Genomic DNA, 27471 nt, shown 5'->3' with positions numbered 1-27471 from the left:
CTACTTTTATCAGCCTCCAAACTATCTGAATAGGGCAGATGCCTGCCAAAGTGAAAAAGCATTTTCTCGGCCTCTCTCCTGAAGGCCTTGTCACATTCCCCCAAAGGCAGGAGCCAGGGCATCATTGCCAGAGCAGCAGTCCCTCCTCCAGCCAAACCTCCCTCCCAGAGACATGATGGCCGCACTGGGCGGGTGGGCTGAGATGAGCGATCTCCAGATGCCCTCGGGGCCAAGGTCCCCGCTCCCTCTGACTCCCCAGTGCCGCTGCTCTGCAGGGCGTGGGGCTCTCAGAGGACCCAGTGCTGCGGGGAGGCCCTTGTCAGGCTGCACAGTAAGGAAGGCTTCCCCAGCAGTGGGCCCTGCAGGCTGGGGCCTCTTCTCCCCACTCACCCCCAGCTCCCTTACCCCCTCTCTCCTCATTCCCCTCCCCATTCTCCCTGCCAGGCAAGCTCACTCATCACACAGGCCACCACATCCTAGTTAGTGTGACAAGTACAATGGTGTCGGGGAGAAAGCAATGGACTGTTTAAGCCTAAAACCCTGAGGGAAATATTAGAGGGAAAACAGCGCTGGGACGAGGGGGACACGGTGTGCACGCGCAGCCTACAGCCAGCCTCCAACTGCGGCCTGTCCCCGAGCCCGTGGTGCTGGCATGCCACAGAAATTGTTTTAGCCAGAGAGGGATTTCAAATTATTTTGCAGATTTATTAGCACAGCTGACAATATAATCGCAACTCAAAGTGACAGATGATCAACATTATTATTCTAAAGAGGGAAGGAAAGCCCTCCGATGTGTACTTGGTTTAAATGACGTGTTACGGGAGGAAGGGAGAAACCAGCAGAGCCTGGGTGTCTCTGGGCACACCCGAGGGGCGGGCCCTGCACTGAGGAATGGCTCCTGGGAGAGGAAGCAGCAAGGGCCTGGGACAGCATCATGTCATCTACATTGAGGGTTTTTGTTTCGGCCCTGTTTTTACCTGAGAGAAGGAGGTGACTGGACTAGACCTGGGAGAACTTTTGCCATCTGAGTCACCCAGGGTCAGAAATAGCCAGTGCTAAAACACCCAGGCTCACTGGAAGCTGTTCCTAGGGGGCGGAGGCCTCAGCGACCCAGCCTCGCCCCAGAACCACAGAGGCAGCAGAGTACACTGCCCCCACCAAGGGGGACCAGGAAGACACCTCTCCAGAGGGCAGCACTCACTCCCTGCTTCAGCCCAATGCTTACACAGCCCAGAAGGCCCACAGCACTACCGTTTCTTGCACAGCAAAATGGAAAATCGGCCTGATTCATACTGAACGTGAATACTGATTCATACTGCCCGACTCTCTTACCTGGGCAGGTTTGGGTCTTCTCATCCACGGAGAAGTCAAGCCTGAAACCCGATGCTAATCCCGAATAGTCCTAACCTCTCCCACTCCCACCCTTAGCCTAGAGAGAGGGGACAGTCACAGGTGTCCTCTGCTTCATTCATTTAGATTTCATAATCAGAAAACGACGACCTGCAGTTAACTTCAGAAACAAAAAATGAGCCGTGCCCTTGGAAGCTGCCCAGAACGGCTTCAAGTGACCTTGGGCAGCCTCTCCTGCAGAAGGCTCATCACAGTGGGCTTCACGGCGGCCCTGGACCCAGAGGTCCCGGCTGAGCAGTGCGGGCCGCCCCACTGGACACACCGGGCTCTGGGGGGCACATGAGCCGTGTCTGACTGCCACCTGATTTCTCTCTCTTGGCATGGAAAAGAATCTCAGCGACACGACCGAGGTTTCTTTAAGGACCCTTCTGCTCCCTCACTTGGAGGTAAATACTCAGAAAAGTGTGCAAGGCACTCACCCTTATGTTATCATCTGTTGCCACAGTGGCTTGGAGTTTCCCGTTTACGCTGAAGGTACAAAAGAAACCGGTTTCGTAGAATATGACGCAGTGACCCTCTCTTGAAGCCTGAATGAGTTTTGGTTTCAGGCAGTTTTCAGGACCCTCCAAAGTCCTTAACAAGTCTCCATTCATGGAATGTATGAGACATGGTCCTTCTGAAGAGAGAGGAGAAACAAAAGCAAAATTCATTTTCTACATGGAAACAGAAACATGTGATCTGAGTCGTGAGCACGGATCAAAGTGTGTAACAGAACCACGTCACCGATAGAGAAAGTCGTTCTGCAACTTCTCCCCTGCGTGCTGGCCAGCCCTCACCTTTCACTTGGGAGAGGGAAAAGCTGAGTCTTACACGTTCAAGTTCATTTCCCCTTAAGAGATAGGAAGTTACTCTATGGAAGTTACTATGCCAAGAGATGATCAAAAACTGGGATTTTAGAAAGGAACAGGGCAAATGTCAGATCCAAGAGGACCTTCCAGGAAGGCTGGGCTGCCGTCGGGCCCACTCCTACTTGCCAGGGTCCGGGTGCACTGGGCCTATGTGGGGACAACTCACAGGGTGGCCTCTGAAGGCCTCCACATTCGCCCACACCCCACCCTGCTCACTACTCTGCCATGAGAAGGTCCTTGATGTCACCTTCTCACTGTCCCCTCAAAGATGAAATCACTTAGGGATCCTTTGCCACTTTTTGGCAACTCAGTCCACGGCTCCCCAGGCGGACCCCCGCTGAGATGCTGGAGGGAGACTGGGGAAGAGCCCACTCGTATCAGAGCTCTGCATTTCCATCGAGTGTGTGCTGCACGCAAAACAGAGGAGCCGGTAACCCAAACTACCTGTGTGGTGAGCGGGTCGGACGGGGTGGGGGTGACTGGAATACTGCCTGACTGCCCTCCAGGCTGTCACTTGTGGCCCCCGATGCCCCAACCTGGTCCCCAGAGAACTACTAAAAGCATGCCCTTCTAAAAGAAGGCCCTCCGTGGTTTCTTGACCACTGACGGAACAGATGAGGTTTTTAGGTCTCAAACACAGGCGGCCTGGGCTTCATGCAGCACGTGACTATCGGGTGTCACTGTTTAAGTAACACCAGTCCTTCAACACCACAGCTCACATCTTTGTCACCCCCAGAACTGCGTGCAGCCCATGCTTCGTGGCTCGCTCTTCGGTCCACAGACGGCTGTGTGAGTAACAACGTGCGTTGTAGCTGGTGGCCAACCAGGCACAGCACTGCTCAGAGCCTGTCTGGGAGTCAGGCAGTGGTCACTGTGAGCACTTCTCGGTTCATTCACAGCACAGCGATCGCTGCACAGCCTCCTGGTTTCCTGAGACACACCCTGTGACATCTTACAGTCACAGCTCATCTTCGGAGCGGCCAGCCACCATAGAGGAAACGCAGCAGGGAAATGCAGGGAGACACCCCGGACAGTGAGGCTCACAGGGAACAGGATGGGGTCGTAGAGAAGTTGGAGGGCCTCTGCGGCCAGAGGAGGGTGGCGGGGCTGAGCTTCCTGACTGAATGAGGACAATGCTTGTAACGAGAAGGACAACGTCCCAGACAGAGTGACGCCTGCAGAACCCTCTCCTCTCAGGGAACCCCAGAGGATAGCAAGTGTCCTTGCAAGGCCAGAAGATACGCATTTGGAGGCAGATCTGCAGGAATGTGACTGCTGGTGGGGGGAGGGAGAGGGTGCCCAGGCGCTCAGAGATGGCGGCAAGCGCAGCTCAGAGTAGGCTGGGAAGCTTCTGTGGAGAGAGGAGCACTCGAGTTCTCGGGGCTTCTAACGTTGGACGTTGCACTAAGTAAAAGTGAGCTTTACTATTCATGTCCATGTGTGTGCATGTGTATGTGTACATATGTGTGTGTGTGTGTAGGAAATTTTTAGTGTGTTGACAAAAATTTTCAAAGGCCGTTTACCAATCGTGAACTTTTCCGTGGATTCTTAGACTCACTTTGCACAGTTTTAGCACGCAGTCACGTTGGGGACCCCACGTGCCGTGCAAGCTAGGGGCAGCTGGCAACATGACCGGTTCACTCTCCGCCTCTAACGGGTATCGCACACAGTCCAGAGCTCACGTTTGCTCACGGTGTACGAGCTTCCGGGTGTAGGAAGGCAAAAATTCCAGTTAGTAGAGAATTTGTCTATCATTATTACTACTTCCTTGTTTTGACTACCTAAATTCTTAAGTACAATCCTTTGAACATTTAGTAAGTCTCATTACCTCGATTATTACAGTTCAAAACGCAGATAAAGTGGCTCAGATACTATGAGTCCCCACAAGACAAGCCTAACAGGCGTGAGATGACAGTAGTCTTCCGTGTATTTGGACGTCAGCTGGGAACAGGAACAGGGAATGCACACACCGTGACACTGGACTAACCAAAGGAACGGACCCAGCTCGTCCCAGGTCAGATCCTGATTTGCCACGTGTGCTTTAAGGAAAGCCTGCATAGTGTTTCTGGCCTACATATGTGACGATCCCACTGGGACAGATGTCCAGGCAGACCAGCTGAAGCAGCTTTCCCTCCACGCCCAGTGCCATCCTGGCTCCTGCCCTGGCTGAAGACACAGCAGTTAGAACAGATGCGGTCAGGACTCTCCGTTCCGGTAAGAGGTGGCAGCCAGCCCAGCCCCAGTCCGGGGGAACGAGCAAGTGTACAGAGGTGTTCCTCGCTGCCGCCGCCCTCCCGAGCGCAGTGCTGCGAAACAGAACCATCGGTGCTGTCCAGTGCGGAATCTACTGGTCGTGAGTGAACAGGGACTGCCTGAACCCAGCTGGTGCTGCCACAGACTTACCTGTAGAACCGCTTAACACCAGGCCGAGCTCGGCGCAGACGGCCGCACAAGTGATCTCATAGTCGTGGCCTGTCAAAATGGCCCGAGGCGTGGTGGTCCCGCCTTTAGAAAAAGCACACAGAAAGGACAAATTAATTCCAGCTCATGCAGGGATTACCTCCTCTACTCAAATAACCAGCAACTTGTTCCTAGTTCCCATGTCTTAATCTTTCACTTATAATTTGGGAATTTGTCCAAAAACCCTATTTTAGAACAAGAGCCAAACAGTATGTCATAGTTCGAGGACCACATGTTTGCTAATTTTTTAATCATTAATTATCAAGCAATGGTTGAAACCTTGGTGTACAGTAAATCAGAAACGGGCATTATCAAATGCCTCACATGCTTTCCCCAAACGAGCCCTTGCTGGGCTATTTATGGAGGGGGGACTGTGAAAGTCGGACCAAGGCTTGAGCTGCATTCCAAAGGGCAGCAGCAGCTGCCAGGGCCTCCTCACCCCGCCCTGCGTGGGCCGCAGCGAAGCAGTCTGATGCGGGTTCATGATGACTCCAAGCAGCTCCTCTCTGAAACATCTATCACCCTCGCTGGGCTTATGTGCTTTCCTGATACGTAAATCTCAGAGAGCGCATTTCTCTATGATTCAGTCAAAGAACAAAGGGGGAAAAACCTCTTATGTGTTACTCTGCTGACAGTGCTTGAAAATCGGGGGTGGGGTGCAGAGGGCCAAGGAGGACCGCCCAGGGGATGGGCGCTGTTGCGGCGCCCTGCACAGGTGGCAGGGGCCATCCTGTACCTCGGCCCACACCAAAGAGGAAACTGGCTGGAGGAAACCCACACAGGGACTGTCCCTGCATGGGAAAAGGAAATGCTGATGGGCCGCGTTTGTGGCCTGAGGCGTGCCGACCCCCTAGGAGAAACGGAATTCCACGTTCGAGCTGAAGGATGCTGTTTTAACATTAACCGAGTCCTCTACTTTTATGTGAGTCACTAAGGACCAAGACAGAAAGAGCCTTTGTAAATGGGACTGGGGAGCAGGACTGTTAGCGTCCCGAGAGTCCCTGGATGTGGACCTGTGTTGCAGCGCTACTGACACGTGGGGCCCCGTGCGATCCGGATGGGGCTGGTGTGCTGGAAAGTGGGTCACTGCCTTCTGCGGGAAAGAGTGATGTGCCGCCCTGACCCCAGGCACTTGGCTGTCCTTGGGACAGTCGTGCACTGAGGAGAGAGATCTGGTAGGTCAGTGAAAATCCAGCAAAAAACTTCATCCTTGGAAAGGCCAAAAAATTAACTCCAAAGCAGTGGTTTTCTCGTGGGGTGGTCAATAGGTTCTCTGAAATTTCCTGCAAAATATATGTGCATGCCCATGGGCTGGGGGAGGTAAGGCAAACAGGTCTTGTGGAATTCACAGAGATCCACGACCAAAAGCAGGTGGGTGCCTCTGCAATGCAGACACCTCCCAGGGAGCCTGTGGCTCCTTCCCGCCCAGGCACCACACACGGTGACCACAGGGTGTTTACGAGGGCCTACCGTTACAGCTGCGTCCGCAGCGTCCACTGGGGCTTTAGGGTCAGTAGTACTTGGGGGTGAGATTTAAGTAGGAGGCCAGCACGTCCAACTCTGCACCACACCAGCTGCGCTGCACACTGAGAGACCCAGGGGCTGGTCCGTGTGCTCTGCGACAAGCAGAGACCTCAAAAGACCCATGGAAAGGCCATGGGATGGGGCATAAGGTTGGTTTAATTTCATTCCAAGTCTAAAAACTTCTTTGGGGAGGTTTTACCCCAATTACAAAGTTTTACTTGACATTTTCCAAACACAAAAAAGTTGTCACAAGGGCAACTTTTTTTCCTCAAAAGAATATAAATTCAGGGAAATTTTTAAGAAAAGAAAATACACAACTGGACTTCCAACCGAGATGGAGGTATAGGTGGAAACACTGTACATCCTTGCACAACCAAATTTAAGGACAACAAAGATTTAGAAACAAAAACACAACCAGAACAGAGAGAAAATTGAACTGTACTGAAGTGCAACAACAACGAACCATTCATCCAGACCGGTAAGAGGGGTGGAGTCAGTGGCGGTGGTAAGGGGTCCTGGAAGGAGGAGGCGGTGATTGGTGACCCCAGTAAGGCTTGCAAGGCGGCTGGCTGACCGTGGACAGACATTATTGCGCAGATAAACCAGGCAGGTTTAAAAACGATCAGTGAGACAGACTGTGCAACCCAGGGCCCCAGCAATGAGAAATAAAGCCTGAAAGCACCAATAGGCAAACCTTTCGGGGGTTGAGGTGCCAGGAGAGGTGCCCAGCTTCACAGGAAAGTTTGCTGGAGAGACCCACAGACTCCTGGAATGTACACAAGCCCACACGCCCGGGAACCAGCATCAGAAGGGCCCAATTTGCTTGTGGAAAGTGGCAGAGGGTACCAAAATCAGAGAGAGTGCCCAACAAATGCTATCGCTCCCTCTCTGACCCCACCCAGTCACAACCCAGCAACTGGGTTTACCCGTCCTGGTGAACACCTAAGCCTACACCCCTCATACCTAACAGACACGACAACCAAAACATTATGGCTCAAGCAGAAGAACATTTCAAAGCCCCAGAGCCAATACTTCTAAGTGAAAAAGAGATAGCCAACCTATTAGATGCACAGTTCAAAGCACTAGTGATCAGGATGCTCACAGAACTGGTTGATTTTAGTCACAAATTAGATGAAGAAATGAAGGAAAATGCACAGGGAACCAATAGTTACGGAAAGAAAACTGGGACTCAAATCAAAGAAGTGGACTAGAAGGAAGAAACGACCAAACAGAAAAGAATGAAGAAACAAGAATTCAAAAAAAATGAGAAGAGGCTTAGGAACCTCCAGGACATCTTTAAACGTTCCAATATCTGAATTATAGGGGTACCAGAAGGGGAAGAGAAAGAGCAACAAGTGGGAAACTTATTTGAACAAATAATAAAGGAGAACTTCCCCAATCTGGCAAAGGAAATAGACTTCCAGGAAGTCCAGGAAGCTCAGAGAGTCCCAAAGAAGGTGGGCCCAAGAAGGAACACACCAAGGCACATCATAATTACATTAGCCAAGATTAAAATGAAGGAGAGAATTCTAGAAGCAGCCAGAGATACGGGGAGTCACCTACAAAGGAGTTCCCATCAGACTGTCAGCAGATTTCTCAAAAGAGACCTTGCAGGCAAGAAGGGGCTGGAAAGAAGTATTCCAAGTCATGAAATCCAAACACCTACATCCAAGATTGCTCTATGCAGCAAAGCTTTCATTTAGAATGGAAGGTCAGATAAAGTGCTTCTCAGACAAGGTCAAATTCAAGGAGTTCATCATCACCAAGCCCTCATTATATGATATGTTAAAGGGACTTATGTAAGAAGAAGAAGATAAAAAAAGGAACAGTGAAAGGACATCAAACTCACAGTTATTAACAACCACACCTAAAACAAAAGCAAACTAAGAGGACAGCTGGATCAGGAGCGGAACCACAGAAATGGAGATCACATGGAGGGTTAGCAACAGGGGAGTGGGAGGAGGAGAAGGGGGAGAAGGTACAGAGAATAAGTAGCATAGATGGTAGGTAGAAAATGGATGGGGGGAGAGCAAGAATAGTACGGGACATATAGAAGCTAAAGAATGTGTGACACATGGACATGAACTAAAGGGGAGAATGTGAGGGAGGGTGCAGGGTGGAGGGGAATGAGGGGGGAAATGGGACAAGTGTAATGGCATAATCAATAAAGTATATTAAAAATACACAAGTCAATCTGAACTACTTAATCTTCTGTTAGAGCTAAGACTTGTGACTGAGAAGTTGATGTTCTGTGTTTTAAAAGTTCCAGTACTTTACCCTCTGTCTTTCATACAGAATCATACAGGTTTCTCTCTTTCCCAAGATCCTCTACATTCCACATAAGTACCTACCATATTATTTTTGAAATTAATGCCTAATTATATTGGCAACTTAAATCAAGAATTAAAATCATTAAGATCTAAGGCATACATTGTCAGTGACTGTTCCTTTTCTGTTTTCAGAGGTTGCTGTTTTAGGGGGTGAGCGGGTGAGATCTGTGTTTTCATTTGAAGTGTCTTGGAATTCCTCAGTGGCGAAGGGAGGTCTGAAGACCAGCGGAGGCCGACCGAGCTCGGCCTGAGCACAGGCCCAAGTGCAGACTGGCGGGTGGGGGCTGGCGGCGGGCACAGAGGACGCGGTCACCGAAGCATGCCAGCGCTCACTCTTTGTTTCCTGGATCTAAGAGTATTTTCTCAGGAGTGTGGGGAGGAAGTGAGAAGGCCGCTGTCAACTGTATTTCTTTAATGTAAAGAGCTGAAATACTGAGAATTTCCTGTGACTATACAGTCGGAGTTTAGAAAGCTTCACTGATCGACCCCATAAAGTGGGTCAAGGTATAAGCATTCCTTTTTGCAAACTCATAATTAAAATTTTAGTATATATGCTTTACTTGCCAAATACTAGTTTCCAATTATCCACACTATACCAATCATTTTTCCCTCCACAAATCAGAAGACACGCACACACTAGTAATTTCAAAACTGAAAAAAAGATTTTTCTTTTCCTAGGGCCCAATCTCCAAATAAAGAACTGTTCAATGCTAGGACTCTGGCTTCAAAGTTTGGCAAAATGTTCCCTAACCCAGGAAGCAGGTCAGACAGTTCAGGAAATACAGGGGGTTGGGGGAGAAGGAAAAGAAAAACAACAAATTAAAAGCATAAGGGTAGACTTATAATCATTGGGTTCTTCTCGGGTAACTGGTTTCACAAACACTGACTGGATTTCCAGTAAAAAGACTGTGCTGCTTAACTTCCCTCCCTTTAGGAAATGCACATTATGGCCCTTAAAAGCCCACGTACAACCAACTCTATGAGGAGAAATGTCACTTCCTCTAAGAAAAGCTGTTTCCTGTCCTGCTTTAAGACTGACCTTTGTATTCCCTGTGATCTGCTGTGTGGGCGGAAGGAGTGGTCTTTTTATTTTCTCATTAAAAAAAATCTGGTCAAAATAAATACTTGTTGGATCTTTACAAATGCCAAGAGACCAAATATTTTAAATATTAATATTTCACCATAGCCAATAGAATTACATGGCACGGGATTAAAACCCAACAAGTCCAAACTACGTTTGACAGCTCTTTCTGGGACTACTGCTGTGGGCAGGGCTGTCATCAGAGGGAGAATGCAGGCTTCACGTGTGGCTACAGAATCCTCTGAAGTCATGGGGCTATGCAAACCCGATTCACAGAAAGGAAGAGGCAAACCTTTCCGCATGCAAAGCCTAGAAACACAGTTTGGGAAGCGCCTAACTCCTCTCTCTGCAGCGCTCACCTGGACCTGCCCCTCCCACCCACCCACCTGTCAGCACACGATGAATGCAGGGGGTGAGGGTGGGAATCAGCTCAAAAAAGACAGTGCTGGCCATGCGTTACTTTTTCAAGGACCCCCCAAAGCTATCAACATCTCTCACTGAAGTCTGAAACAAATAAATGATGGAGGGGGGTGGAGTCTTCTGGAAAATATCAAGCTAATTCTTTGATAAAAATCTGCAGTAGTTACTGGATATAGAAAGTCTCTACTTCCACCTTCTGAGATAGAGGCTCCACCTGAAGTCCGGTCCCAAAGCAGAACAGATTCCCTTGAGAACCACCTTCGAAAGTCTAAGTGCTTGAAAAACCATCATGGCTTCAATAACGCTGAGAAAAATTTATCTTGCTGCTAGTCTAAGGGGCTGCACTTCAACCTCATCTTAAAAAAAACAAGAAAGAAAAAGGATAGACTCGAGGCCTGCTTTGAATAGAAAAGCTGGCGCAATCACTTCAAAGGAACGGGCGCCTTTGTTGGCCAGGCAGTTTCCCACTACTGATGCAAATCCCAGCCAAAGGCTGAAAGGGATGCTCCGCGCATCCTTACAGACAGCCTCCAAGATGACGAACAAGTCGAAGGAGATTAAAGGCAGCCCAAATCCGCCACGGATACCCGCACACACCAGTTTTCACCCATGTGCTCTTCTCCGTGTGTGACACTGCGTGGCACCACTACCTGACACACACCGCCACATAGGCCCAGCCTGTGTGTAAGCCATGTGAGACCTCATAATGCCCTCTCAGCATTGACACTGGATCTGTGTTTAAAAATATTAGGTGAAATGTTTTATGGCATTAGGCAGAACAACAAATGTTTTTATTAAAGGTTCTTCTTGGGTGCCCTCACAGTACCAAGTGTATTTCTCTATCAGATGGGCTCTGAGCCACCTAAAGTTGTGCCTGAAAAGAAGAGCAAACACTAATCTCTTTGGTGTCCTGCTTATTAGCATCCAATGAGAAAAATATTTTGAAAGCTCTGTCTCCATTAAGGCAAAGGGGATGAATAATCCAGGTGAAAAGAGACCTGGTGCATGTTTTTGGCAAATCTCATTTTTAAAAAATGAATGTTCTTGGTGTTTCTGGCCTCATCTCCTCAGTCTTATGAAAATTAAATTACCTTGAAATGCATTGCAAAGTTCTCATTAGCCATTTAAATACGTTCTTAGCAGTGAGAGAATCCCTTCATCCATTCACCATTTTTAATGCCCCAATTGTAAAACAAAGTGCAGCTCAGCATTTCCTTATTCTGTTTTGTAGAAATGAAACTAGTTCTTCCAATACTTAGCGATTTTCAACCTTTTTTAAAATCTCATGGCACACCAAAAAATTTAGTTTTTGCCAATTAAACAAAAAATAGGTATACTTTTGATTCATTCACAATGAACAACTATTGTTGCATTGGTGGTTGTCACTTGTTTAAATTGGACAGTCTAAGGGAAAAGAGGTCAGTGCCCCTGACTGAAGTCAGGTACTGTTCAGTCGGTACCACGTGCTTAAAAAATTCCTGCAGTGCACTGGTTGAAAGTCGCTGGTTTAGAAGATTCCTGGGCCAGAAGCTAACATTTCCCATTTGTTTACTCATTTATTCCTATCGTCTTAATCCACTTAGTAACATTTATTGGGTATATATTATGTGCGATGCACTGTGGAATCAAGAAGGGGAGTGCCCTGGCTGGTGTAGCTCAGTGGATTGAGCGCAGGCCTGCGAACCACACAATCGCGGTTCGGTTCCCAGTCAGGGCACATGCCTGGGTTGCAGGCCAATTCCCAGTGGGGGGCTTGCGAGAGGCAACCATACATTGATGTTTCTCTCCTTCTCTCCTTTCCTTCCCCGCCAAAGAAAAATAAATAAAATCTTAAAAAAAAAAAGAAGGGGAGTAAAATATGGCCTAAGGGACTTGATTTTAAATGGTCATTGGGTCATGTTTTGTTGAACTCCCCATAAACCTGCAAAAAATATATAAATAATTATATATAACTATATATAATTACACATATATAAATTATATATATAACTATATACTAATTACATATATATGCATATATATAATTGGAAAGTTCCAAAAGGTATACTATTACAGTAAGTCCACACTATATTCTATAACTGAATTTGTAAACAAAATTAATATTTAACATCAATTAATAAAGTCCTCAAATGAAAACAACTGATATAATTTTCTACATTAGTAAAATCTAACACCAAAATATGAAATCTGGCTTTGTTAAAAAAATAGAGTACTCATTTTGAAAGAAAATATGTTAAAAGCCTAAATGCATAATTATTATATATAGGTTTTAAAAACTCTGTACATTACACACCAGGTAGATAGTTCTGTGCTGCACATGCCTTTTGTTCCACTGTCATTACATTTTGACTTGAGAGCATTCACTGGGGAAAAGATATCCTGTAAAAATGGAATACCCAGCTTTCTCACGTGGCTCACCATAATGATAAATCAAGAAAGAAAGAAACTTTTCTTAAGTGGAAATGAGGCTAGTTGTTAAATGTTTCTTAAACCTGTCCCATTCACATCCTAATTTTTCCTTTGTCTTAATTTTTATTGAATTTATTGGGGTGACATTAATAAAATTACAAGGACTGTCCAGAAAAAATCCAGTGATTGTTAATATGACTACAACAGCTTACATGGCTGGACGCCTGTGGATAGACCTCAGCATATACAGGTTTCACGACTACAATTCTCTAATATGTCACCCATATATTGTATCTCATGCTCACCACCCAAAGTCAAGTCTCCTTCTCTCACCACTTATCCCCTTCTACCCCTCCTATCCCCCCACCTTCCTTTCCCTCTGGCGATCACCATGCTGGTGTCTGCAACGATGTTCTTCCTTCATCTTTTGCACCCAGCCCCCAACCCCTTTTCCCTCCAACAGCTGTCAGTCTGTCCCTCTGTACTTCCTAATGTTTCAATGGGCAATATACACTATGACTTAATTATGCAAAGAGAGACTATCTGAAATTTGTTCTGCTCATTCTATCTCCAGCAACTCTTCCCCCTCCTCTCCATTCACCATGGTATCTTTGGTGAAAAAAGTGTTAATTTGGTTAAACATACAGACTACAGAAAAAAGCTATAGCTACATTAAGGGTATGGCAACCATCAGGTAGTAAATTTGGATAGTTTCCTCTGGTAAATAATATTAGAATTATTAATTCAAGACAATTAATTATTTAATTCTATTATTATTATAGAAATCAATTATAATTAATAATCTTGGTTTATAATCTTTTTCCTATGATATATGTAATTATATATAACATACATTATATACATTTTATATATATATATATATATATATATATATGTTTATGACAGTGGAATCATCCTCTAAGACTACATTAGAAAATGGGTTTGTATAAACATGCACCTATAACTGTATACATGAAGTATAACCCTTAGTGTGTAATAATGAAAAAATACAAAATCCTATCACAACATATACTTTCATAGGAATGCAGTATAACAAAATCACCTCCATACTGTCCTTTGTAGATACTGAGAGCTTTAGTGACGGGGTTGTGTCACATGGTGTCCCCCCGAGAGTCCAATCAAAGCAGGCTGAAAACACAGTGCAGCTCAGCGGTCGAGAACAGCGCTGCTGGCCTAGAGACCTGGGTTTGGACCCAGGCTCCGGCACCGCCTGCTCTGCGACCCGCCCCGGGCAAGTTCTCATAGTAAGAGTAGGATGCAGGAGCTTCGGGGTCTGGAGAGAAAGTAAAGGCATATCTATAATCCTTCTGCACCTCAGCTGTAAACCAAGGGCAACAGCAGCCACCACACGGGACTACGGTGAGGATTAAGGAGCCAGTGTGTGAAGTGCTTAGCATGGTGACTGGTGTGCGGGGAGCACCCTGGAAGCAGCCGCAGCAGCAGGGTGCACGTTTCTACCCTCTGCTGTATAAGATGTACAATATGAGGTACATCTGCACAAAACTGTCTGCTGTAGACACTCCTTTCAGCAAAAGCATTGTATCTAATTCTGTGCTGCATAACACTAATCACAGATGGTTGTTGTGGTTGTTTTTATTACTATTTATTTTGGTCAAGGAGAAAATAGACCTTGATTTCTAAAATCAGACTTTGATTTCTCCCATTCATCCTTTTCTTAGACTTCCCAACCTTACGTGACCATCCATGTACATTCTGATACAACTACTAATATCTAGAAGCCTAGAACAGGAAGTGAAGATACATTGTAATAATTAGGTATTTTTCTCCCCAAAATACCTGTCTTTGATTATCAAAGTAATACAGGCTTATCAGAAAACATTAAGATAAATTAGTAAATTGTAAAGAACACAATGAAAAACTGCCTCCAAAGTCCACTATCTATAAATAACCACTGCTAACATTTTGCTGGCTACCATTCCAGACATTTTTCTATGCAAAAATATATACAGAATAGAGTATACACATATGGCCAAAGATACCTAAAATATACTGTACACGTAAGTTGGTGACCTTTTGCACTTAACACCACAGAGAACACATCCTTCCATGTCAGTATCACAGATCCCAACACATTAATGGCTACACAGCATTTCACTGTGTGGATCTATCAAACTTAACTGATGTACTACTTATCTCTTCCTACTTTCTTGAGATCTTTCTTTTTTGATTCCCCATTGAGGGGCTTGTTTCTGGCTCTAATTCATTAATAGCTTTATAGCTGCATGTGGGTGTCTAGTAACAAACAATATAAACTTCTGCTTCCAAGTTGGAACAGGTACTGAAATGCAACCTTATCCACATTTGTTGATATGCAACATTAAGATAATGATTTTATGAACAGTAATTGAAATTTAAAACTACTTTTACCTAAATACCCAAGTCACATGAAATTCTTTGCAGCATGTCCCCCTTGACATTTTTAAGCTTCCTTTGTCAAAGATACGTAAATTAGGCTCTACTGAAAACTATAGAGGGTTTCCACATCTTTAGCTATTTGCAACAGTCGGATTTGACCCCAGAAGCAAAGGCAACAAGAGCAAAAAATGAACAAGTGGGGCCTAAATCAAAAGGAAAAGCTTCTGCACAGCAAAGGGAACCATCGACAAAATGAAAAGGCAACCTCTGGAATAGGAGAAAATATTTGCAAATGATATATCTGATAAAGGGTTAATATCCAAAATACATAAAGAACTCGTACAACTCAATAACAAAAAAACTCCAAAACAGAAAAACAATATGATTTAAAAATGAGCAGAGGATACAAATAGGCATTTTTCCAAAGACATACAAATGGCCAAAAGGTACGTAAAAGGTGTTCCACATCATTAATCATCAGAAAAATGCAAGTCAAAACCACACTGAGTATTACCTTAACACTGGTTAGAACAGCTACTATCAAAAAGACAAGAAACAATGAGTGTCAGCAAGGATGTGGAGAAAGGGAACCCTCAGGCACTGATAATGCATGTGGGTGCAGTCACTAAGAAAAACAGTACGGAAGTTTCTCAAAGAATTAAAAATAGAACTTCCACATAATCCAGTGATTCCACTCCTGGAGATTTGCCCAAAGAAAACGACAACACCAACTTGAAAAAACACCCGCACCCGCTGTGTTTGGCGCAGCATTAGCCGCAGCAGTCAGACATGGAAACAACTTAAGTGTCCATGAATCGATAAAGAGACTGTGGTTTATATACACAGCAGAATATTGTTCAGCCATTACAAAAAAAAAAAGGAAAGGAAATTTGCCATTTGAGACGATATGGACAGACCTGGGCATTATGCTAAGTAAGCCAGGCAGAAAAAGACAACTACTGTAGAATCAAATTTATATGACAAGTGTTAGAAAAGAAAAGAACAACAAAAAACCCCCTAGATACAGAGTACAGTGGTGGTTGCCAAAGGAAACAGGCAAAGGTAGTGAAAGGTGGAAACTTCCACGTATAAAGTCAGTCAGTCCTGGGGCTGTAATGTGCAGTGTGGTGGCTGTAATTAACTCTGTACTGTGTATCTGAAAGTTGCTAAGAGATCTTACATGTTCTCACAAAAGGGGAAAAACTGTAACTGTGTGGTGATGGATGTTAACTAGACAAATTATGGTGGTCATTTTGCAACATGCACATATATCAAATCATTACATTGCACACCTGAAACAAATACAATGGTGTATGTCAATTATGTCTTAGTTAAAAAAAAACCCATCCAGGCCCCACCTACCCCACGAAATAGAGCAGTCTCTCAGTTGTAGGAAGTTACAAACTACAATAAAAAAAGCTAAAAAGTCCAACAGTCATGAAGTCCTGCGCCATGAGAGGGAGGGTGAGTTCCAAGGACTGTTTTTTCAAATCCAGACATCAGAAGTCTGACTGAACCTATTTGAATGCAAGAAAATTCAAAGGGCAATTGCTCCTTTGTAAAAGAAATCAACAGAAGCATATAAACACTTACTTTCATGTAAAAATGGGTCTCTCTTCATAAATCCTCAGGAATACCTAGAGTACAATATGAGGTACATCTGCACAAAACTGTCATATAATTCTTCTAAGGAAGCCAACTTTTTAGAAGGTGATAAAGTCAATCTAATATGTTTTTCCAGCAGGTATCAATTAAATGTATCCTTAGTAGTTCTATATTAACGTCACACACACACACACACACATACTCATGCAATATTCTAAAAGCAGAAGAATCCCGTTAGGCTTACAAAAGGGGGGAGAAAGTAGCTTACTATTTCAGACCATATTCAGTCCTAATTAAATGAAAGAAGACATTCGGAATTTTCTTTGAGAGCCTATACAACCACAATACTTAACTGACTGAAGGGAATCTATACCTTCTTAGATTAATTCCAGCATTTGTTTGAAATTATACTTCCTATCTGAGCATAAAGTATTAGACAAACAACTTTCTTTGGTGTGGCACTATGAAAGTCTACGCATAAAGACACTCAGTTTCAATTTGAGGGCATAAATCATCAGTTCTTCTGTTCTCATATTTATACGGTTTTAGCCTACGGGCTGAATGGTATAGTCATTTTTCTCTGCAACTAAACAAGGTAAATAAATGTGATATATTGGCACATCACCCCACCACTCTGCATATGGTGCACATTAGGGTTGTATTCATTTGCCATATGAATATAATTCCTTTTACCACATCTACTATTAGTTACAAGCAGTAAATACAGAGTTGTTTTGCTGGGACTTGAGGGCCTGCATTACATCATGGAGCACTAAACATCCTGCTCCTTCTGGAGAATTTCATAGATGCAGTTTTAATGTCACCTGAACTTGAACACTGCCAACATACTGTTTCAAACCCTACTTGATGAATTCTTTAAAAAAACCCCACACAACAGGGCAGTCTTAGTGTTAGTACAACAATGCACACCAAAACCAGAGCCCCAAGGAACGCTCTTGACGAGGCACGCGCAAGAACGCACGTTCTTGACCAAGAATCCGATCGGGAGTCGTGTCCCAGATGGAAAAGGCTGCTTGTTGCAAGCACTGCTTTGATATTCAGAGTCCAGTGGACGTAACAAAGCTACAGGTACCACCCGAACAACCTCCTCCAGCTGGAGCTTACTGCAGACCCACAACCAATCAGAGGAATTTCTGTTTCCTGACAAACTGGGATGCCTTGTTTCATTAGGCATATATTTGCTTACTTTTTCCTTAAACAAAATATTATTGTTTCAAATCCACGTCAGCACAGGGCAAAAGAAGGAAGAAAGTCAGCTCTTTTACAAACGCATGGTTCAGCACAAATGCACATATCTGGACATTTGTGACCCACAAATAACATGTACATCGCAGGCATTAAGAACGAAGTCCACCTGTCTTATCAGGGAGTCATTTCCCAATTCGCAAACCTTAAGTGCCCGAGTGCCTCCAGCAGATGGTGCTCTAGGACACGCACAGTTTGTGTTATGTCTACCTTACTCTGGCAAGACAAAGAATAAGGATTTATCAGTGGCTTCAATAACAGTTTGTGTTATGTCTACCTTACTCTGGCAAGACAAAGAATAAGGATTTATCAGTGGCTTCAATAAAACAGTGGGCTTTATGGTAAAAATAACATAATTTCTAAATATGTGCACAAACTATACATATGCATAAGACGTGCACAGGGGCAGCCAGTCAAATAATTCACACCTGGATGATACTACTTTAGTCACAGACTTGATGAGTAGTCTATATATACATCAGTGGTATTTATGGTCATATGGCAAGATCATTCTAAATTCATTAAAAAAAATTTAGAATGCCTTAAAGTTAGAATTCATTTTTAATTATAGCAGGAATGTCTCATTAGGGTGATACTAGTAAAATTAACAACGGTAGGATTTACGGTAATGACTGGAGTGATTGATGAGAGTCTAACAAAATGAAGTTTTAGACAGAGAAAAAAAGCAGGGCAGCCATGGCATACAGTACTTTAACAAACAGCTCTGTGGTCTGTTAGTGCGAGCCTTGTGGTTAATAAAACCTTCTTTCTAATTAACGGTGCTGAAATATTCTTAAAGAACAGAATCCTGGTGTTATGAAAAAAAAACCTAGTTTTTTTTTCTTTCAGTAGACGCCATTCCTATAAAGGAGAAAGCTGACATAGATTAGCATGTCTGATTGCAAAGAGAAAAAAAATGCCACCTTTCAATCAAATCAAAAACAGAATGTGAGAATGGAAAACTACTTTACTGAAATGCTCCACACACAAATCTATGCAACACCCTCACAATCAGCAGCCATTTGCTTCTAAGGCTAAAAAACTGTGGCTCTCAAGAAATTACTCAGATACATAAAAATACTTAAGTATTTACTATAAATAAGCATTTAATTTTATGATCTATTACTATAAAATGGAGGACAAATAACAACCATTTTGTAAATCTCCATCTTCCTCAGAAGACCATTTCCAAGTGCTGAAGTGTTTAAAGGTCAGGGAAATGCACTGGGAAACGTTCTCTCCACCACTTGGAAGTGGACAGGCTGAACAGTCTTATTTAAAAGGAAAAGGAGTATTTCAGGAAAAGCCTTTCGGTGGACAAGACTCGGTTCTGAAGCACGCAGGGCACCTGGGCAGAGAGGCTCCCCCCGCAAAAAACATCTTTCCCTGAAGTGTTTTTGGTTGATTTTACTTAAAAAAAATTCACAACTAAATGGACTCTGAGCTCAATTTTCTTCTCATTGAGAACACTGCATTCCACAGGAGATAACTATCACGAGACGGCAGAATCAAAGATGGAAACCTACGTGCTGCACAGGAAAACAAGGCTTTCGCCACAGAACCTAGGAGGGTTTCACAGAACACGTGGATGCACAAGTTTTACTACATGTAGATTCCATCCAGTCAGAATTAGCCTGATGTTTCCCAGGCAGTTTTCATATTAATATCGTGCAACATGATTTAAAAAATAGTAATAAAGCTATCAACTTTACATATAGCACTAAGATTAGTAGAAAATGGTGTAGGCTTATGACCCTAGCAAGTAACATTACTAGCTCACAGTCATAATTTTTTAAATTAAAAAAAAAAACAAACCAAGACACTCGAGTGAGACCTATGAAATGCAGAAAAGGCAACAGCCTAGTTTTCCCCATTTTCCCTTCAAGCAGGAAAAAGTCTACATTCAAACATTTAAGTGGAGGCGCGGTGTGCATTCCGAGACCACACCGCAATCACACGTACACAAGCCTGACTGTTTCTGAAAGGACAGGCACCCAGCCCCCAACAGATACAACACGGGAATGAGCACGGCCCAAAAGTCCTCTTGCGAAAGCCTCTGACTTTGGCGCTGCATCGTGCAGCCATCAGCGAGCCAGAGGCTTAGAAAATCCAATCCAGCTTGCATGAACGTTTAAAACACACGGTAAAAATGTCTTTTTGTTTTGAAAAGCTTAGACTGGCTTTTTCATTTTTCTATTCTAATGCGTGGAAATTCTCATTATGTGAAAAAGTGCCTATTTGTCTTTCTCCCAGATTCTCCCTTCAAAGCTAAAGCAAAATTAAATTGGGACATCAGACACTAGAAAAAGGCCAGAAAGGATGAGCTCCCCTTTGGGAAAGGTAATTTAATGTAGTCAAGGTACATTGCAATTTTCTAAAATTTTTATTAGCTGTGCAGTTCCGTTATTCTTTTATTTTCTTTGCATCACCAGCACTGCTAGGAGTTCATGTCCACCACACTGCAGACAATGAGAGGGTACCGATGAAGTGCTTTGTGAAAAATACAACATTATAATACACACTCTAATGCCAACAAGATGGTGTCTGTGTGGTGATTTATTTGCTCTAAGCATCCAGGGCTCCTGATAACACCTTAAGTCAGTTACTATTGCTGCTTTCATTCTGCAGACAAGACAGAAGGACCCCAGCAAAGCTCAGAACTCAGATTTGTTTCGCTCCAAACTCCTGAATGTGCTCAATCCTACTGGATTCACTGTTAGAGGACATGGATGTAAAAATCATCTCTAGGGTGATTCATAAGGTATTCAAATACACAAAAATATATTTTCATCTTTCTGGAAAAGCTATTTTTAGTTTTAAAATACGCTTACATCTGTGCAATGTAACAATTACCTGTAAGTGTAGCTATAAGCCTTTAGCTACTTCTCAGATTACAGATTGGCAATAACATGTAGAACATGATTAGGTTAAAGTAAAAAACCAAGTTTTTCTTGCATTTGAATTGCTATATGTGCATGAAGTATCATGTACTATTTTAAAGCAAGGCGTTCTTCCTCAAAATTTTTCAGATAAATAACAAAATGATATATTTATTACCTATGTCAAATCTAGGTTTGCCTGAGTTAATTTAGTGACTCTCAGTAAGTGAATTTGTAGACAGAGGGAAAAAGGAAATCACAAGTAGTGTCTCATCCTAAAAGGCCAGAAAGGAAAATGAGTGGAATCTGAGGACACACAATGAAAAGAACATGAAGTACTTTTCAAAAGAATGTGAAAAACAAAATCCCTAAAGTTTACATATTTTAAAATATTATTGTAACTATATGTAAAATGGACAGGTCTGTGTAAATATGTGAAATACACACATGTGCACACTATCCCCCACACAGACACGCCCTGAAGTCTGATCTGATCACAACTGTATTATCCATAACATCGCAGACTTAAAGTTATTTTTATATTCTATTTGTATAGGGAATTACCTGCGATTTGATTAAAATATAAAATACGCAGTAGAGGTTCACTGCATAAAAACCACTCCAAAACAAAATACAAACAAAGCAGAACCAGCTTTGATAAAATACTTTGCATAGACACCTTTTAAAACTGGGCTGGCTTTCACTGATGAGATTTCACCTTCATACAAACAGCACACATGTAATAAGCACGACATGAAGATGTCAACCCAGAGTACAACAGACTTCGGTGCACTCAGCAGGGCCCACGACCTGGGCCTGCGTGGCAGAAGCACCACGGGACTCAGCCCGAGTGATCGGGAACAACACAGTCCTTCCTTAACCAAATGTGTGGCGATTTGCTTTACATTAAGAAACTGTAAATATTTAAGAGCAGCTAAAAAGCTCTGCCTTGTGAAGTAAAAATCTAAAGCTATTTTTGCAGGAACTCTTTAGTGTTGTCATAATCATTTTAATTAAATTCTCATTTTTCAGGTGGTCCCTTTAATTGTTTTTTCCTGCTTCTTAATGTGTTTTTCCAAAGCCATTTCTTTTCTGCAGCTGTGTGCGATTGGTTTTAATGGTAGCTGCTTCCTTTTTTGCCTTCTGTGAATTACAATTTTAAATGGTTACACATTTTTTGTTTTACTGCCTTCAGCAGAGTTTCATAAAGATGTTTAAGGCTGTTGGTGAACATTTTCATTTCCCTTCTGAAAAACCAAGAGCCATTTGAATATTCCATATTGGCCTTTTATGACCTGCTTTACCTTTTAATATGGAAATGACAGCATATTTTTTATAAAGACTGGTTTGTTTCCATGAAATTAATGTATTTTTTGCTCTTTTAAAATATGAATTCAATAACAAGATAATGTGTGATTGTACTTTTTGTTTATCTCACTGTTCGTGAATGAAACACCTCGATTCCATGTAATGACAGCCACTTACAATGAAGAACTAGCGTTTTCAGATCGTGAGAGTAACTTACAAAATCAAAAATCAGGTTTCACGCTTGGATGTGAATTATCAGTGGACACAAAATGTCAATGACAAGGCTGTCTAGGCCTTTCTTAAATTTTCAGTTGAAATGAAAACTATTTGGTAATTCAGTTTCACTTTCACCATGATGGGAAAGATAACTACATGTTGCTTGTAAAGTTTACTTATAGAACGGGCTGCACTTACTGCCTGGGTTGTCTCCAATCCCATTGCTTTTCCCATTCCAGTACCAGAGCAAAAGGGTTGCATCACGGGATCCTGAGAGGATGTAGCAATTTCCCCCAATATAAGACTCAGACCGGGTGAGGCAAGTGACGACATCCCAATGGCCAAACACGACTTGGACCAGTTTGCCTGAAAAACAAAACAATTTTCTTTAAAATTGCTGTTAACTTTGAAAAATTTCCAGTGAGCATTTCACTTAATAAGATCATAAAGCCTTATTCACTCAGATTCTGGTAATTCAGATTTTATAATAATATTTGATTTAGTCTGACCTAAAAGCTTTCTTTGGGTAGTAACCCTAACAAAAAAACCCCAATTGAATGGTGATAATAATATTTTGAAAGGCAAAAACTATTTCTTGCTTTTTAATTAAATTAATTAATGTGTTTATTTGTAGAGAGAGGGGAAGGGAGGGAGAAGGAGAGGGAGAGAAACATCCATCAGTCACCTCTTGCTCATTCCAGGACAGGGGACTGAACCCACAACCCAGGCATGTGCCCTGACCAGGAATCCATCCAGCGGCCTTCTGCTTTGCTGGACGACGCCCAACCAACTGATGAGCCACACTGGTCAGGGTGAAAGGCAAAGTTTAGTTCAATTCAAACAACAATATTTAAGGACCAGGATACCATATCATTATAACAGCTACTATAAGTTACTAATGAATCATATGTACTGATGAAACGCCCAGGAGAACCCTTGTTTGGAACCATTTCCACATTCTTAAGTTACTCTGTGATTCAAAGCACAACAAAACCTAGTTACTTTTGTCTAAGTACTCTATAATTCAGATGTCACTAATAAAAGCCCATCTCTAAGTTAGTAAAGACTTAATGTATTTCTTTTTTTAAAAGTGATTTATACAAGCACAATGTAAGTCACTGTGGACGGCTTCCTTTTTTTTAAGTCAGGGCTAGATGAACTAAGTTTTGATAAAAGGGCTAAAACATTGTGGTTGCAATTTGAACCAGGTTGTTTGTTCTTTCATTTAATTTCATCTGAATAATGAAAATTCCTTGGGGGGGCTGATGACGAAATCAAGATTAGAGCAGTAGTTCATCTAACGGCAAAGACTGGGGGAAGTGGGGAGGGACCCAATAAACTGACCACACATCTAGGGCTTCGACCACAGGGTGGATCATTCACAGAATGATGTCGGAACAAAGTCAGGCCCCTACCTTTTCGTATCTTTGTTTAATCAGGTATGATATTTATAACTCACACAGACTGTCCAAAGAATTGAATGCCTACAGCAGACCTTCCCTTACATCCCAAAAGATTTTAGCTAACATTTTTCTTTGCACTACCTACAGAATTTTAAAATGGATGTCGCAGACATCCATTTATATTCATAATGGATATTAATATTCTTAATATTCATCCTTAACATTCATAATGAGTATTTTTATCAATGTTTCAGTGGGGGTCACAAAAATTATAACTCAAATGTTCAAGGGAAAAGGAGCACTAAGCTGGAAAAAAACTAGTATGAGTGAAAAGTTTGTGTGTTTAACTTGGACACATCATAACCTATTTAAAAGCTTAAGGTCTCAATCAAGTACTGGCATCTAAGTATATTTAACTTTTAAAAATAATAAATATAAAAAGTATTTACATTAAATTGTTTTCATTTTCTTTTTTAATAAACCCAAAGCTTATTACAAATGATGCAAATTTAGAAATAAAATACTGAAATATACTTTATTTAAATCAGATGACAAGTCAAAAAGAGTGTTTTTACTCTTGCACACAGACGACTACTGGTAACTTTAAAATTAGATTCATTTCAATTTCAAATTGCAAAGTTAAGAAAGTATATTTTCTTCTCCAGTGAATAAAAACTTTAGTCAAAGAAGGTGTTTTACTTGCAAAATGTTAATACTCATTTCTGGATTTCTTCAGCCTTTTAAACTGACATCAAAACATCCTCTTTTCAAAAGCAGCTATATCAATAAAGAATATGGTAAGAAGAATTCAAGACTTTCTAAGATAAAAATGGAAAATAAGAAAAGTTAAATATAAAAATGTAATAATTTTCACATCAATTCCAGTTTACATGCAGAACGAAGTGGAGAGGTTTAAGGGTAAAATGGGTGGGATTACATTACAGGTGGGCCTTTCAGAGGAGGGGAGAGACGTCAGGGAGCTGAATGCACTCTCACTACGAGTTAGAAAACTGAGGGTTAAACCGGTGAGTGAGCTTTAACTCCTGAAGGAAACAGAACTGCAGTATCATAACTGCTGCTGACCACGGAGCACATACAGTGATACAATGCCGCCTGGCCCGGCCTGTGCCCAAATGCTGAGAGCACGTAAACTAGCAGTGATTTAAACAGGCTATTTAGAGTGGGCCCATTTAAGACTCGGTACCCACCAACTCAGTGGGTTGCAGGGCTGAGAATGAGTGAAATCACAACAACAAGATACTGACGGTACACAGGGCAAGGGAAAGGCGAGTGTGCCCGCCACAAGGACCAGGAGGCTTGCAAAAGGGCAGCTACTCATTCAGTTATGTGGGTAATTTCCAACTCATCTGAGGACAAAGTGGAAAGCTGTATCTGTAAAGGTGAGAAGGAATAAATACATGTGACAGAATTATCCCAAATTCCTTTACTAATTTTCATTAGTCAAGCCATCACTCTGTATCTAGAACATAAGTGACAGGAAAATGGATACTAAGTCACTGGTTTCTTTTTTAACTAAAATGTCCCACTGCTTTAATTTTTGCCCCAAAAGTCATTTCAGTGATGATTCATTCAACAAACATTTATTGAGCATCTACTAAGTGCCAAGCAGGAGGTCTTCCTACATCTATACAGAGGTAAACAGACATGGCAAATAGACATGGTCCCTGCCTCTGTAGCATTGACTGTCCAGTGGTGCAGACACATTAAACACAGACACATAATTAGGAACAGCGATTAGTAGCATAAAAGTACAAAGGTAGGACCAGTGAGAATAATGAGGTAGAACAAATTTAGGTTGGGCATCAGGGAAGAACAAAATGGGTGAGTGACAATTCAGTATTTATATCTAAAGGGTTTCATATTTTAACACAAACTAATTTTATTCTCAACAATTTATACTTTGAGCTCAACTCTGGAAAACACTACTTTTTTAAGTTTACTTTTTTCCTGTTCTGGCAGCCATTCTTGGCAATATATGTTATTGCTTCGAGGTTGAGGTTCACTCCTCCTAAATAAATCACAGCATATAAATACCTGCTGCTCTTTGGGTAAATTATTTTCTGATAATCTCATAAGTGTTCCTCAACCTTTATTTTTTGTTTCCTTTAATACCAGTCCACCTCTCCACACACTAATATCAAATATTACCATGAGCACTAGAATATCCCCTTTTTTGACAGAACAAATTTTCTAGTTAATGTTTTATTTGACAGCTGTGCTACAAATAAAAAAAATTCAAGCTCAGGACTCTGCACCACTGAATCTAAAATGCGGCCTGAAAATAATTCCCACCGCCGAGGGAAGGTTTTATTGTTACCTCTGCTGTTCTGGTTGTGTCCCGAAAACATGATTTATGTTAAAAGAATTTCCTGTTACCACCGTGTTTCTTCCCTCTCCCCCTCCCAAGCCTAATAAGAGAAGGATTTTTTTTTTGGCTTATGTGCTAAAATATAATTGAATTCAACACTTGTGATAGCTTTGCCATTACATATTATTGATCACACAATTTTTCGCTCGCTTCTCTGCCAGACTTAGAGAGTACATTTAATATACATATAGTCTCAAGAACAGAGTTACCCTAACTGAAGCTATTTTAAATAAAACTAGCATCAGAGTTTGTATGCAAAATATTAAGGAAGATACACTCATTTGAGAATTTTTCACAACTTTTATGGCAAGTACTGTATAGATTTTTACTGAACAAGTCAAGTCAGTCCCATTAACACGAAGTTTAAAATAAGGCCACTTATTATGAAAATGTTTTACACACACACACAATCTGAAAAAATAGTCAATGGGAGGATTTGGAAAGAGGGGAAGAAATGCTGTCTTGTTTATTAAGTCTGACATAACATGGCAGACACACTGAGAACCGAGTGTTTCCCAAACTAAGCCCAGTGACCGGCAGGTCACACGTGTATGAGATAACACGGTATAACCCCAAAGAATGCTACACTGGAAGTCACAGAAGCGGGCTCCAACCCCCAGGTCTATTCACCAGTAGCTACGCAAATTTCAACAAGTCAAGCTTTCTAAATCTCAGTTTCATCACCTGAAAAAATGGAGATGAGGGCACCAATTTTGTCTGCTTCACAGGATTGCTGGGAGGCTGGAACGATACGTATGTGACAGAATTTTGCAAATTCGAATGAACTCTGTTTGAGTGTAAGCTTTATTTTAAGTATAACTACTGCATAAAGTGAGGTTAGCTTTACAAATATTTCATAGTCAATGCCTTTTAAAAACGATATGGAAGGACAACAAACTCAAAAACCTCACATGGCAAGACCAGAGACTGCCATGATACATGATTCCACGTATCTGACATTCTGGAAAGGGCACAGTCCTAGAGATGAGCCGCAGATCGGTGGCGACAAAGAGGAGGAAGAGGGGGCAGCGCCGCCTACAAAGGGGCGGCGCAGGGGAGGCGGGGCCTGGGGCCGGAGAGCCCCTCCCCACCTGTGGCGTGGTGGAGGCTGTGGAACTCCATGCGCTGCCAACACTAACGGAACTGTATACCCGAGAATGAGTGTTACAGCACACACACTGGAAGGTAATTTTCCAAAGTTATAAAAAAACCATTATGCACTATAGGGATGTCCAAGAAAATCTTTTAAGAGTATGAAACAATTTTAATCTTAAAATATGTGCACACAGGAGGCACAAGCTGAGGTCAAATAATGCGAGGGTGATCAGTACCATAATAGTAAAAGAAAAGGCTACTATTTAAATTTGATTATTAAATCAGAGAACATTCATTATGATCATACAGATACTATAGGAAAATGTATTGATCTCCATTGCATTTTTAAAGAATTCTAGAGGAGTTTTAGGTTCAACAGTAATCAACCTCATAGACCCAAATGCGTAATAAAAGCCCGACTAATCAGAAAG

At 42.4% G+C, this 27471-nt stretch overlaps 1 protein-coding gene across 1 annotated transcript in view; it reads right to left on the bottom strand.

The window, feature by feature from the left end:
• LRBA (LPS responsive beige-like anchor protein) overlaps positions 1-27471 on the bottom strand; it is a 522692-nt gene that overhangs the window by 4152 nt on the left and 491069 nt on the right. Inside the window, exons 53-55 of the mRNA XM_037058420.1 lie at positions 22352-22519; positions 4662-4763; positions 1830-2026 (exon numbers count right to left, since the gene is read on the bottom strand). Of these exons, the coding sequence (XP_036914315.1) occupies positions 1830-2026; positions 4662-4763; positions 22352-22519 (467 nt within the window). The remainder of the gene's footprint in view (positions 1-1829; positions 2027-4661; positions 4764-22351; positions 22520-27471) is intronic.

This window comes from Sturnira hondurensis, unplaced genomic scaffold (assembly GCF_014824575.4).
Source record: "Sturnira hondurensis isolate 20B ecotype Veracruz unplaced genomic scaffold, ASM1482457v3 Scaffold0010128, whole genome shotgun sequence".
NCBI lineage: Eukaryota > Metazoa > Chordata > Mammalia > Chiroptera > Phyllostomidae > Sturnira > Sturnira hondurensis.
The sequence above is the reverse complement of the archived record's forward strand: the minus strand, read 5'-3'. Positions and strand labels throughout refer to the sequence as shown.